Below are 13,767 nucleotides of genomic sequence, written 5' to 3'. Positions count from 1 at the left end.
TGGCGAAGTTGCAGTTTGAATGTAGGACAGTTTTATCCTATCCGCTCACTGTGAAAAAAAGGGAAGTTCCTCACACAAAGGTTTCACAACCCCAAAATGCTGGTATGTGGGACCCAAGAGAAGCTATTTCCAACATAAAGGGCAAGTTCCCCATTCACAAAGAAAAATCTCCCCAGCACTCCAGGCTGGCAATCCATCCATCCATCCATCCATCCATCCATCCATCCATCCACCCACCCACCAGCCATCCAGATACTGGAGATTTAAACCTCCAGCAAGAGCTGGTAGTTCTGCTTTAGCAAACAGCATTGTCCAACAGAAATAGAATGTGAGCCTCATACGTAATTTAAAACTTTCCAATAGCCATGTTAAAAAATAAACAGGTAAAAATTAGTTTTATTTAACACAATGTATTCAAAATATTACCATTTCAACATATAATATTAAAAATCACCGTGATACATTGTATATTCTCTTTCCTTTGTTTTGGAAATCCAGTGTGCATTTCAGACTTACAGCACACTCGTCCATTCTGGCGGGACACACCTCAAGTGTGCGGTCACCGTGCGTGGCTGGTGGCTACTGTGCTTCCCCCAAAATAAGACCTAGCCAGACCATCAGCTCTAAAGTGTCTTTTGGAGCAAAATTAATATAATACCGGGTATAATATAACATAACGTAACATAATATAATACTGGTCTTATATTAATTTTTCCTCCAAAAGACACATTACAGCTGATGGTCCAGCTAGGTCGTATTCTTGGGGAAACACGGTACCGTTCTGGACAGGACAGCTTTAGAATGATACTTCTATTTCAGAGTCATCTGTAACATTTTTACATGCATTTCACATTTTAATCATGTTTTATGAGATTTGACATCCTTCTTAGTGCATCTCTGGCCTTCTCCATTTAGAAATGAGAAAAGAAAAAAATTTAACAAATAAACAAAAACTATTTAACTAGCCACTGATAGCCAAACCAGAAGCAACTGAACTATTAAGAGAAACCTGGAAAATTAACCTCATTCAAGAAGTTGGCGAACTCTGGTTAGAGTCATTAACTCTGTGTAATGCATTTTATATCCTGAGCATGATTATGTTTCTGTTGGAACACCGTCACCCACAATTTCAGGACAAGTATCAACAGGGAAACGTGACTAGTTTTTCAGGGATACACTTCTCAGTCAACATTTCCATATCACACTTTACACAACAGGTGTGCTCCTGAAAAACTGTGAATGGTTAAAAGCTTCCTTTATACTAAAGGAACAGCTCTTTACAAGAAAATGAGAGAGAGGTTTTAATTTGTCTATTTGATAACCTTTTAAAACGTATTACTAAATGAGGCTAAAAACTTCATTTTGTTCACTGCTCTATCCCCAGAGCCAAGCCTACATGTGAGCAGCACATAATAAGCACTCGATAAATTGTTGAATGCATTAATGAATGATGAGCTTTCTTAAAACAAAGGGAAAATATGTAAAGTGACTTATATCTAACTAGTAATAATAGACATCACCAATATTGTCCACTTTTACGACAGTGTAGTTTACGGTCTAGTTGGGAGAGGGCAAAAAATCATGTACATTTGTGCACTATAAAGGGAAATTAAAGAGTACTGGGACAGCCATCCATAAAAAGTAGTCTTTCATTTGCCTACTAAGTGCAAGCATTTATTTTATGTGTTGGTAAACATGCTAGTCTCAATCCTCATTAAAGAAAATCTAACAACAAAGTGTAATTATTGCTATGAAGGAAAAGAGCAGAGGGCATTCAGAGGCAAGGGGTACCTACTTTGGAAGACTTCTCTGAGAAGGTGTCATGGAAGTTGACATGTGACGAGGGAAGCAATTTCAGGCCCAGGTTTTATAACGAGGAATAATTTGGATCCTGAAAGGAACCAAGAGAAGGCTAACTAGAGACCTAGTTACATGCTGTTATTTAAAAGTTGTTGCATCAGAGAGCTGCGCCTTGTTAATACAGGCAATGTTGGCTTAGCCAGAATAAAACTAGTACTAGGCAATGAATGTTAGCTCTTCAATGACACAAGGACACAACAGGCTGTTAGCTAAGACATGTCATATAAGAGCAGCTACTCTGCATGCATCTACCATATATCCTATAAGGTCTCTTCACCATCCCTTCCAAAGAGGGGCTGGCCAGCTAATGGCCCTGGGACAATTTCGAAGTGAACAGCAAGCCTCAAACTGGGGACTTTATCCAATGACAGCCACTTATGTGGGAAGTTGGGGGTAAGCACGAGCTGCTGCTTAAGGCTAAGAGTTGATGATCCCGTCACAGTACAAAGCATTTGGTCAGCCTCGTTTTTTTCTTCCAGAAAATGAATGTTTACAGTTATGACATGCACTGACTGCCAAAGGAAGTTTAAAAAGAATAACCACATTACTGGATATTTTTAGCTTTTCTTTTCATAAATGGTTTCTGTCACTGCTTTCCAAATAATTTCAAATCTTCCAAGTTAACCAAAAGAAAAAATGGAGTAAAGAGTATATTGTTCATACATGAGCATATATGACACTGGTGACTAATTTTCTTTTGAAATTCAGTTAAAGGAATGAATCTTTGTGAGTTCTGCTCACAAAACACAAAATTCCAATGGATTAATACTGTGTAAGAGCAGAATATATCAGACACAGAGACAAGATGTGCAAATCACCGTGCACCAGGCAAAAGGACTGGGGGAATGTTTACGTTCAATAACATAGGGATTAACCCTTCAGACTGAAAGACACGCACAGACTGAAAGTAAAGGGATGGAAAAAGATATTTCTTGCAAACAAAAAAAGCTGGCATAGCAAAACTTATGTCAGACAAAATAGATTTTAAAACAAAGGCTGACAAAGAGACAAAACAAGAGACAAAGAAAGACATTTCATAATAATAAAGGGATCAACCCAACAAGAGGATATAAACCTTGTAAACATTTATGCACCCAACATAGGAGGACCTAAATATATAAAGCAAATACTGACGGACATAAAGGGAGAGAGCAACAGTAATACAGTAATAGCAGGGGACTTTAACACCCCATTGACATCAATGGATAGATCATCCAGACAGAAACTGAACAAGGCAACAGTGGCCTTAAATGACACATTATCTAAAAGAGGATAAATGGGGTCAAATATATATGGTGATGGAAGAAGGACTGACTCTGGGTGGTGAACACATAATGTGAAATATAGATGATGTATTACAGAATTGTACACGTGAAATCTATGTACCTTTACTAACAATTGTCACCCCAATAAACTTTCATTTAAAAAAAAAAGTAATAATTAAATAAATGACACATTAGACCAGATGGATTTAACTGATATTTTTAGAACATTTCACCCCAAAGCAGCAGAATATACATTCTTCTCAAGTGCACAAGGAACATTTTCCAGGATAGACCACATATTAGGCCACAAAACAAGTCTCATCAAATTTAAGAAGACTGAAATCATATCAAGCATCTTCTCTAATCACAGTGGTATGAAAACTAGAAATCAATTACAAGAAGAAAACTGAAACACACACACACACACACACACAAACACACACACACACACGGAGGCTAAATAACATGAATGGGTTAATGATGAATGGGTTAACAATGAGATTAAGGAAGAAATCAAAAGATACCTTGAGACACATGAAAATGAAAACACAATGACCCAAAATCTATGGGACACAGCCAAAGCAACTCTAAGAGGGAAATTTATAGCAATACAAGCCTACCTCAAGAAACAAGAAAAATCTCAGTCTATCGTTACACCTAAAGGAACTAGAAAAAGAAACAGAGCCCACAATGAGTAGAAGGAAGGAAATAATAAATATCAGAGTGGAAATAAACAAGTCTCAAAAACAATACAAAAGATCAATGAAACCAAGAGCTGGTTCTTTGAAAAGATAAACAAAATTGATAAACCTTTAACCAGACTCACTAAGGAAAAAAGAGAGAGGACCAAAAAAATAAAATCAGAAATTTAAAAATGATAATAACAATGTAGGGATTAAAAAGTTAGTGTAAAATGTTAATATAGCCAAAATGCTTTTGATGTTGTAAACCGTTATTCTTTTGCCCCCAGGGCTCTTTCACCAAAACTTCTAATGGAAACAATGAATAGAGTAGTGTAACTCATTACTGCTGTTGATTCTAGCAATAAGACAGTACCAAATGATGAGTCACAAAAATATTTAAATTATAATAAGGAGAGAACTCACAGGGCAAACTTCAGGCCTATTATGTGGAGTCTCACACAGACTTGCCTTATTGAACAATTCTTCAGTATAAGTTTTCAAAAAGTGTGAGTGGTTCAGAAGACAATTTCAGGTTTCTCAAGACCTCTTGACAATTCTACTTCTAAAGCAAAAACAAGTGTCTCATTTCCTTATTCCTATCAACCACCTAAAGCTCAGGGAAAAAAGTGATCACTTTAGATGTGGGATAAGATGTGCTCCAACAGTTAATAATTTTAGCCAATTTCTACTCTTGGAAATCTAAATGGTGTGTCCTATACTTATAGGTAGTTTGATTTTGTTGGAAAATCAGTAAAGGAGAATTATGAGTCACAGAACTGCCCACATTCTTGGTTCTGCTTGAAATAACAATATAGTGAACCCACAAATATGAAATTATGAACACTGTAATAAAGAAATATGCAGAAAAGGGGAGGACCAACATTTTAAGAAGCTCCTAAATTATAGATGTCCACAATTGCAAATGGAAAATCAAATTTTTAAATTATTTTATAGCCAAGAAGTAACAAAAAGGAAAGTGGAATTTGTGTCAGAAAACTGGAGTTCCAGCCTTTCCCCTAAGTGTGGCCCCCTGAGTCGCATCACTTAACCTTTCATTAAGTTATTGTTCCAGAGAGTTCTTGGGAGAATCATAAGATAAGGTACATTTAATACCCTGTAAAGAGCCAATTAGCATGAAACAAGGAAAGTGTTCATTCATTCATTCAACTAATACTGTATTCAACGACCAACCCGTGTTACTGACTGGTAATACTGACCTGAGCTCTGCAGATATAGCAATGAACAAGACATTCAAACTGCCACAAACAGGCCATGTGTTCATTCCCTTTGTAACCTCCACCCGGGTTTTTAACCCTTTTCGTTTCTTACAAAAAGAGGGTACTAACATAAAATAACAACACCATAACAAGTTGCTTTATAGCTGTACAATTTTTGTTATTGTTGGATATAGAAAAGGTTGGGCTACGTATGTTCCTTTGCCTGGCAAGAGAAGAAAAGACATTTCTCACCCCTTCTCCCCATCTTGCATTTACCACAAACATCTAGCTTTCTCTGGGTATTTTCAAGAGTTCTAGAAACTACATGTTCCTGGCTTTTCCACCAGGTGGTTCAGCAGCAAAAAAAAAAAAAAAAAAATCACTATTATCAATAATAGATCCTTACGGCAACACCTCTTTCCACTGCTCTAAAGCTAAATTTCACTACTACACTTTATGTCAGAGAGCTTACCTTATTCTTATAATCACCAGCATACCAAAATGAAAAAGGTTTATATAACCTTAGGTTGAAAATGTTCTATATTAAGAGTGTCTTGCTTTATATTTATAAATTTTACTTAACTCACAAATCTTATCAGGAATTTAATAGATGCAATCAATTCTTTTAAACAAACTAAAATACCCACTAAAATTCAGAGTTTAGAACATTCCCTCCACCTGGCAAATAAATCCTATAACTCAGCACTCTGCATGTGTTATGTTACAAAAGGAAATACAGAGGCAATAAAACTTCAGAAGACACGTATTAAGCTCTTCAATCAAAGAACTAGGTCTTACTATCCTGATTTTCAGCACATACCCATATTAATGTTAGAAGAATTCTAAATGTTAAATAAGTAACATTATGAGTATAATATATATTCTAGATGAATATTACATAAATTCATGAGTATAACACAAACACTGCATGTGTATAAACCCAGAAAAAAAAGGATGTTTTTACATTTTAAAGCACTAAAGCATTCTCCTACCATTCCAACTGGATACTTGGTCCTTTTGATGGAGCATTTCACACCTAGAGAATCCAAGGACCAACAAGTTTTCTGGAGATTACTAGCCACCTCTGGAATAGACTTCAAACCAGCACAACCATCTCTAACAAGCTCTAGCAAAGTGTCAAATGATGAGAGCAAACCATTTCTGGTGGAAGGAGAAAATACAAAGTAGAGAAGGGGGAAAAAAGGAGGGGCCAAGAAAGAGAGAGAAAAGCAAAGTGAAAAAAGCATAGGGAATGCAATTCTTCCATAACGGACGGGAGAAGGTGGGTATCTCTGATTTCCAAACTTCGCAGCAAACTCTGATCATTAATTAGAATGCACTCTACTGAAAATAATAAGAGCTCACTTGCTATGGACTGAATGCTTGTGACCCCTCAAAATTCATATGGTGAATCCCTAATGTGATAGTATTTGGAGAGAACTTTGGGAGGTAATTAGGTCATGAGGGTGGCCCCCATGATGGGATTAGTATTCTCCTAAGAGGAAGAGAGGCAGCCCTCACTCCATGTAAGGGAACTGCAAGAAGTCAGCTGTCTACAGGCCAAGAAGTCCAGGAAGGGGTCCTCACCAGAACGCATACATGAAAGCACCCAGATCTCCCACTGCCATTCTCCAGAACTGTGAGAGATATTTAAGTCACCTAATCCATGGTATTTGTTACAGCAGCCCCAGACGACTAACGACATCACTCAAAGTGACTAGTAAACAGCGTGCTCTTAAAACCTGGAAACAATAAAGAGAGGAACGACTTCACTCAGGATCACCTGCTACTGATTAAGGGTACCTGACTTCATTCTTGCCCTTTACCAGCCCCTCCCCCTTCTTCTGGTTTGGGAGTTAAGAGATTTAAAAAACTAGAACTTCCGAATCATAAAAAGAAATTTGACCTCAGAAAATGGTTAAAGAAACTTAAGAGGTCTGGCAAGGAAACCCTAGCACATTACTCTGTCCCCTTCCCGCCCATAACTCATCATCCGGCCATGAACGATTTTCCTTGCTTCGAGTCTCCAGCACTAAGTCTGACAGTAATGTTTGGTGCACGCCTGTTTTTTCTTTTGCTTTTTTTTAAGAGCAACCAATGTGTTCCATTACAGCCTCCTCTAATCTGATGTGAGCCTGGCTGGGTTGGCAGGACTTCCTGGTGTGGCTCCAGGATCAGGAGGCCGCCAGCCCAAGTGCCCGGTTTGGGGAAAGCCTCCCTGAAAAACACGGTTGTGGTCGGTGAAACTGGCCCCACTTCCCTTCCCATCTTTTCCAAAGTCACGCTTCCCACGGCATGCTGCCTCCAAAAAAGGAAAAAAAACCGGCCTAAGGCTCGGCTCTCGCCTGCTAGTATTTACCTAGTACCGGAACTTGTTTGCAAAACCTTCGAGGCACCTATAAACTTGACTTTACAGGAAACGCACAACTTGGATTCCCGCAACAAAGACTTTAGTGAGCGCCTACTACTGTCAGGCCCCGAGTTTCTCTCGGCGCCGCACACACACACACACACGATGCCTGGACCAGGAAGGTAGCACAGGCCGGGTCACCACCGCCACCCCTGACTATTACACAGCCCACCACGCCGCTAAGGGGGCCACAGACCACCGAGGCCAAGACACAGCCCGCGCGAGCACCCAACCTGACTCTGCGGGGGCACGAAGGGCGTTCCGGGGCGCGGGGGAAGCGCCGGGAGTGGCCCGGGGACGCCTCCTCGCCCAGAACAGCTCCCCCGCAGTCGGCTGCCCGAGGCGGAGCCGCAGAGGCCATCTGGCGCGGAAGGCAGGAGCCGGCCCTCGGCCTCCCCGCCCTTCCTCCTCCTTCCTCGCCCGGGACGCCCCCACGGCACTCCTGCACGCCCACAGGCACAAGCTCAAGGCACGACCCTGGGACCCACAAGGGCAGAAGCCGCTTCTTGCCGGCGAGCATCCTCTCCCCGCCGAGACACGTGGCGTCGGGGGTCCTGCCGCGCGCACCACTCACTTGCTGGCCGGCGCGGGGCTTGCCCTGGGGCGCTCTCCTAAAGAAGGAGGTCCTGGCGGTGAAGAAGAAGTCCTCGGCGTCCTCCTCCAGGCTGCTGTAGCCGCTGCTCATGCTGCTGGTCCCGTCCCGCGCGGGCCGCCTCCCCGGGGCGCCGGCGGCCAGGCAGGGGGTGCCGCGCCCGCCAGCCCCGCGAGGTTCCCGGCGCGCGGCCCCGAGCCGCCTGCGGGCCGTCCTGCTGCAGCTGCGACCGCCGCTCAGTCCCGCGGTCCGGACCCCTCCCGCCGCCTCGTCGTGGGGCTCCGGGCGCGTCTGGGGCCTCGCAGCGGCCGGCGACCCCGCCTCCCGGCCCCGCCCCCGCCCCGCGGGCCCCTCCCGGCGCGGCCCCGGACACGCCCCCGCGCGGCCGCAGGTGGGGGCGGGCCACCCGCGGCTCCCGCGCGCGGCGCTGGCGTTACAGCGCTGGTGGAACCGGGAAAGCCGGGTGAGAGGACTGCGTCTGGTGGGGCTTGTGTCCGCGGGGGCGGCTTCCCCAACCTCCCGGAAACTCCTCTGCGATCAGCCCACCCGCGCCCTGCTCTAATAGCTCGGGTGTGGGGGGGGGGCCGGAGTACAGCGGGGACTTGCTCCGTGGTCCCCTTCGCGGGATCCAGCGGGTGGCGGTGGGGAACCCCTGGCCAAGGGTCCCCGGATCCTCGGGCGTCCTGCGGCCGTATCGCCGCGTGCAGAACCCCGGCAGCTCGCCGCCCCAGGAGGGTTAGAAGTGAGCGGAGACGGTTGGGAAGGTAGCAACTGTGTCGAGTTTATTCAAACGAAAACATCCTGTTCGTGCTGTCGCGCTTCGCTCTTTCGCTGTCGCCCTTCTCTCTAGCGAGGCTTCATTTCCAGATAAGGACAGCCAAGGTCATTAGGATCGTAGAGGCCACTTGGTTCAAAGAGGGGGCGGGGGTGAATTAGATCTATAATTCGAGTACTCATTAAACGTGCTCTTTAAATGCCCTCTGCCACAATCTGCTTTAAACCGACAAGGCACGGTTTCAGTGACGGGGTGAAGGGTTCGGGGAATTCTTTTTATCGTCTACCAAAATAAATAGAGGAGGCAAATTTTTCCTCCAAGCCACCTATGGGTACCAGTCATTTACACCTTGCTGTTATTCAATTTATTTAAATCACACTAATTTCCTTGCGGAGATCCTGACTGAAAGGAGGTTGTGCTTTTGGTTTTTTGACGTTTTAAGTTTAGTTTGAAGCTCATTTTAAAACCAAAGTTAAAGACAATATGAGAAAAAAACTGCACGGAATGCACTAATAAATAAATATGGTGATTACATCAAAATAAGGAAAATTTGTTTTCTTCTGCAACTCCAGTAATAAGTTATTGTCCTGAAGGTTTTTATACTTCCAAGGAAGGAGGAGAGGGAGGGATCGCGGCAATTAAAGCTGCCACGTATTCATGTAGAAACCAAATTTTTTTGTTCTTCCCAATAAGTCAAACTGTGTCTTGTTTTTCAAATGATGTGATGCTAGGAATTCAGTGGGATTTGGTGGTCTTTCCTTCGCAAGCACAGCAAGACCCTGTAATAAGATAGGCACAACTGTCTGACCCAGATAGGCACGAGTTGGCAGACTGGAGATACACTTTCTGTTTTGATAACTTTTCTGCATTGATCTCATTTTCTACTATTCTCTCATTATCTGCGAGGCCTGAGACGGTACTCAGCATGAGGACTTTCTACAACCTGTGTCTGCTCTGGCTCGGCGGCGGACCCTGCAAGTCACAGTTTCTGGATACCAGTCCACTCCCCAGCCGTCCATTCCTAAGAGCTTTTGCCCCGCATCACCAACTCCCAGCACAAACCACGTCTGCCTAGGAAGGGAGGTTGTTTAGATGCTTCAGCACTGCTATGGTAAGCAGACTTCAGGAGAGGTTTCATTAGGAAGGGAAGAGGGATTAGGAAACAGAATTTTCATCCGTTATAACCTAAAGTTTCTTGCATTATCTCTAATCCTCAAAACAACTCTGGTAGATAGGTAGATAGTACTATTTGGTGCTCATTGGTAGCTGGAGGTGGCAGGCCTGGCTGGGCCCATTCATTCTTACACGAAGTTCTTCAGATACCCTTCCAGGTCCTCTGCTTCCTCCCTAGTCACATGGTCCTTTGTGGACTAATGGGAGGGAGAGCTGGACGGGAGATGATAGGAAGGAGGGAATTGACTCAGGAGTCATCTATCCCCAGCAAAAAGAAGGCTTGCAAGCCTGCTTTCCCTTCCTTCAGGCTTACTCACACATCCAGTTTGTAAACTTGTCTTAACCACAAGTGATTCACAATTCCACGAGGCAGGCATGGCAATTGCAGCCCATTTTAAAATCCTGCAAAATTAAAGCCTTCTTCCTAGTGAGGGGAAGCAAAGTTTGCCACCCCAAAATAGCTCTTTTTAGATACTATTTTAAGCTGGTAATTTAAAAAAATAACTAGGGAAAAACTTTCGACCTTCCCCCCAACTGCCTAAAAGTATTCAAGGCCCCTTTGAGCAAGGTCTTCTCTGTGTCCCATTGTTAAAGATGGCCCAGCAAACACTATTTTACCAAACATTTGCTTTTCCCTCTCCATGTGAAGTGCCTTCCTCCCCTTTGAAGTCCCAAACCACAATTCCCCCTTCTCCTTAGCTCAAGATGACACATAAACCGCCCAGTCTGTTCTGGGTTCCCATATTCTCATGGAACCTCTGTATGTACCTATGTAATAAATTTGGTCATACACTCCTGTTAATCTGTCTCATGTTAACTTGATTATTATTCCAGTCAGAAGAATTTAGAAAGGTAGAGGAAAATTATTTTCCCTCCCCCACACTAGCCACACAGCTACTGAATAATTGCCCAGTCAAAGCTGACTGCTATGTGTGCCATGCACATAACCTAATGTAAGGAGATAAGACAATTTACTTACTTCAAGATAGAGTTTTGTTATTTGGTTGTCATTAATTAACATAATCCTTATTAAAGACTCCAATTTAAGAGCCATGCATAGGATAAAGAATTTAAGTACCTTGTTTTATTGTAGATGTAGAATTATTTCGAACAGTTTCTGAATACTCTGAAGAAAAATATTAGAAAGAAAAATACATTAAAGTGCTTTATGATCCACCATACCACAAAAAGTATTTTTCATGGTATTATTTTTAAGTTCCAAAGGGCAGAATTATTTTCATATCTGTCAGCAAACCATCAGAATTGGTTATAACAAAAAGGCATACTTGAATAATGAAGGAGAAGCACTGCCTTCAAACAACAAAAAGCAAAAGCTGAAGAAAAGAATTGGCGCTGTTTTCTAAAAGAAGGATCATAATCATATTTCTATATTTTTATGATAGTATTCTTGATTTTAAAATATTATGAATTTAAAATTTGGCTCATGAAATTAGTATTTGAATGTAAAAATTCAAAATGTCACATTCAGCAACTAAACATTTTTAACATTTAAAATTCAGGGAAGGGGGTGGAATAAATAAATGTATGCAACCAAGTTCAGCTTTGAAAGGACTTATTGTCAAATACAGAATAGAATTTAGAAGTGGCTCTATTATCATAAATGTTCCAATGACACGAGAGCCTAATGATTTAGATTTACAGCCTAGTAACCTTTTATTTAATGGGGAATATATTTAAAACTTCATAAATATATGCAAATATTATAAACACTAATGTTTTGTAAGTTTAATCATCCTGTATATCAAATCATTTCCCTTAAATTAATGTAGAAGGAGAGGATGTAGTAACAGTTTACCCCTCTTGCTCACCAGAGAAACCACCCAGGAGAAAAATAATTGTACAAATGCGATTATATATCAAAAAGTTTAAATCATTAGTCATATTCTTTAAGTACTATATGTGTCCACAAGTAGTAGAAACTCTAATAAATGCAGAAAAAAATTGATACTGCTCACCCTTTGACTAAATATATTTAGAAGTAAAATTTTCCTTTTGTTAATTTGTCCTGATAAAACACAACATGACAAAGGAAAATATTTCTAGATTTGACTGTAAAAGTTTAAATATTTTTAACACACACACACACCTACACACAATAATAAAAGATGGGGGGAAAGCTAGGGGAAACATTTGCCATATAATCGATATCCTTAAAATGTAAAAAGTTCTTACAAATCAATAAAAACTTTGAACACCTGATAGAAAAGTAACCAAAGGGTATGACAATCAGTTCATAAAAGGAGAAATATAAATAACTTATCAGTCGTTTATATATTAAAACATTCACGCAGTCAACAAAATGAGCACATACTATCTGTCAGACGCTGATCTTAGCACAAAGGATACATCACTGGACAAAATAGACAAAAATCCTTGTTCTAGTAGAGCATACATATTAGTGTGGGTTGAAGGAGAACAGGCGAAATGAATAAAAGAATTAATTATATAGTATGTTAGAAGGTAATACATACTCTCACATAAATCATGAGAGAAAGATAAAAAAGGTTTTATATAGATTGATTATTGAAGCTCTCACTGAGAAGGTCACTTTTCAGCAAAGATGTGTAGAAAGTAAGGGTGCTGACCATGCAGATATCCTTGGGGAAAGCATTTCAGGCAGAGAGAATAGCAAGTGCAAAGGCCCTGAGGCAGGAGTGTGCTGTTACATTAAAATAAGAACAAAGAAGCCAGTGTGTCTGAAGTAGATAAGTGGAAAACAGAGTAGTAGGAGTTATCAAAAAGGTAATAGGGACCAGAGAGGTTACTGTTCTTATAATGCCTCAAAAGCAATTATAGGGGCTGTGATTTTGGTTTTACCAGTGGATGAGAAACCACTGGAAATTTTGAGCAGAGGAATGACATGATCTGACTTACATTTTTAAAGGACCTCCTTGGTTGCTCAGTAGAGAATAGACTATTAAGGCTTATGAAAACTGTAGCAAGTGAAACAAGGTACATTTTTTACTCATGAGATTGGCAAGTATTTTTTAAAGCAGGTCATAAAACAGCATGTATACTATGATTACACTTGTGTAACTATAATCATAGGTAATAGTCTTAAGATGTGCTAGGAAATAAGACCATTTATCAGGGAGATTTACTTTTTAAAAAAGGTCACATTAACAGCAACTGTTACTTTAATACCTATGTCATAGGGGAAAAAATGGCTTTGGAAGTGAGGCAGACCTGAGTTTGAATGATAACACTGTCACTTATTTTTTGTGTGACTTTTAACAATTTAATCAGCTTCTCTGTGCCTCAGGTTCATCATGAGTAAGATGGAAATAACAATGTCCCCATTTTACCCTCATTATTTCAAGGATTAAGCAAGAGAGTCCATGTAAAGCCCTTGGCGCAGATTAGGACCAAGCAAATATTAGTTTTTATTGCCCAAAATATTAGACTGTGTTGCATACTCAACATCAATCACCCACTTCCTTGTTAACCAAACACGGACATTGTTCGGGAATCCCCCCCCCTCGGGGAAGGAGGTCCAACCCCAGCAGTAAGGCCTGATTTTCAGTGGGTTGCAGTGGTCCCATGACCTATGCCAGGCATTGCTTTTGGCGTGAAGAGGTGTCACAGACCTGGCTGCTGAGACATTGAGACCTAAGGGAGAGTCTGCTGCGTGGCTTTTGGGAAAAATTTCCTCACCTTGAAGAGACTCACAAAACAAAACTTTTCTTTTCCACTGGACTTTGTCATGCCTGAATGTGGTACCTGGGAATTCTGTAGCCATTTTATGGACAAAACTAACAGGCTAAAGATAGC

General features: G+C 41.4%; 1 protein-coding gene across 2 annotated transcripts in view; it reads right to left on the bottom strand.

Moving 5' to 3' along the window:
- RASSF3 (Ras association domain family member 3) overlaps positions 1-13,767 on the bottom strand; it is a 116,508-nt gene that overhangs the window by 61,209 nt on the left and 41,532 nt on the right. The window contains exon 1 of one of the 2 annotated variants that reach the window (XM_081060593.1): positions 8,010-8,333. The exons of the other annotated variant lie outside the window; for it this stretch is intronic. Within the exon in view, the coding sequence (XP_080916719.1) occupies positions 8,010-8,120 (111 nt within the window). The 5' untranslated portion in view covers positions 8,121-8,333. Of the gene's footprint in view, positions 1-8,009; positions 8,334-13,767 lie in introns of those variants that run through there. 2 annotated transcript variants of the gene reach the window in all.

This window comes from Rhinolophus hipposideros (genome assembly GCF_964194185.1).
Source record: "Rhinolophus hipposideros genome assembly, chromosome: 9".
Classification (NCBI taxonomy): domain Eukaryota; kingdom Metazoa; phylum Chordata; class Mammalia; order Chiroptera; family Rhinolophidae; genus Rhinolophus; species Rhinolophus hipposideros.
This window is presented reverse-complemented; position numbering and strand designations above follow the sequence as displayed.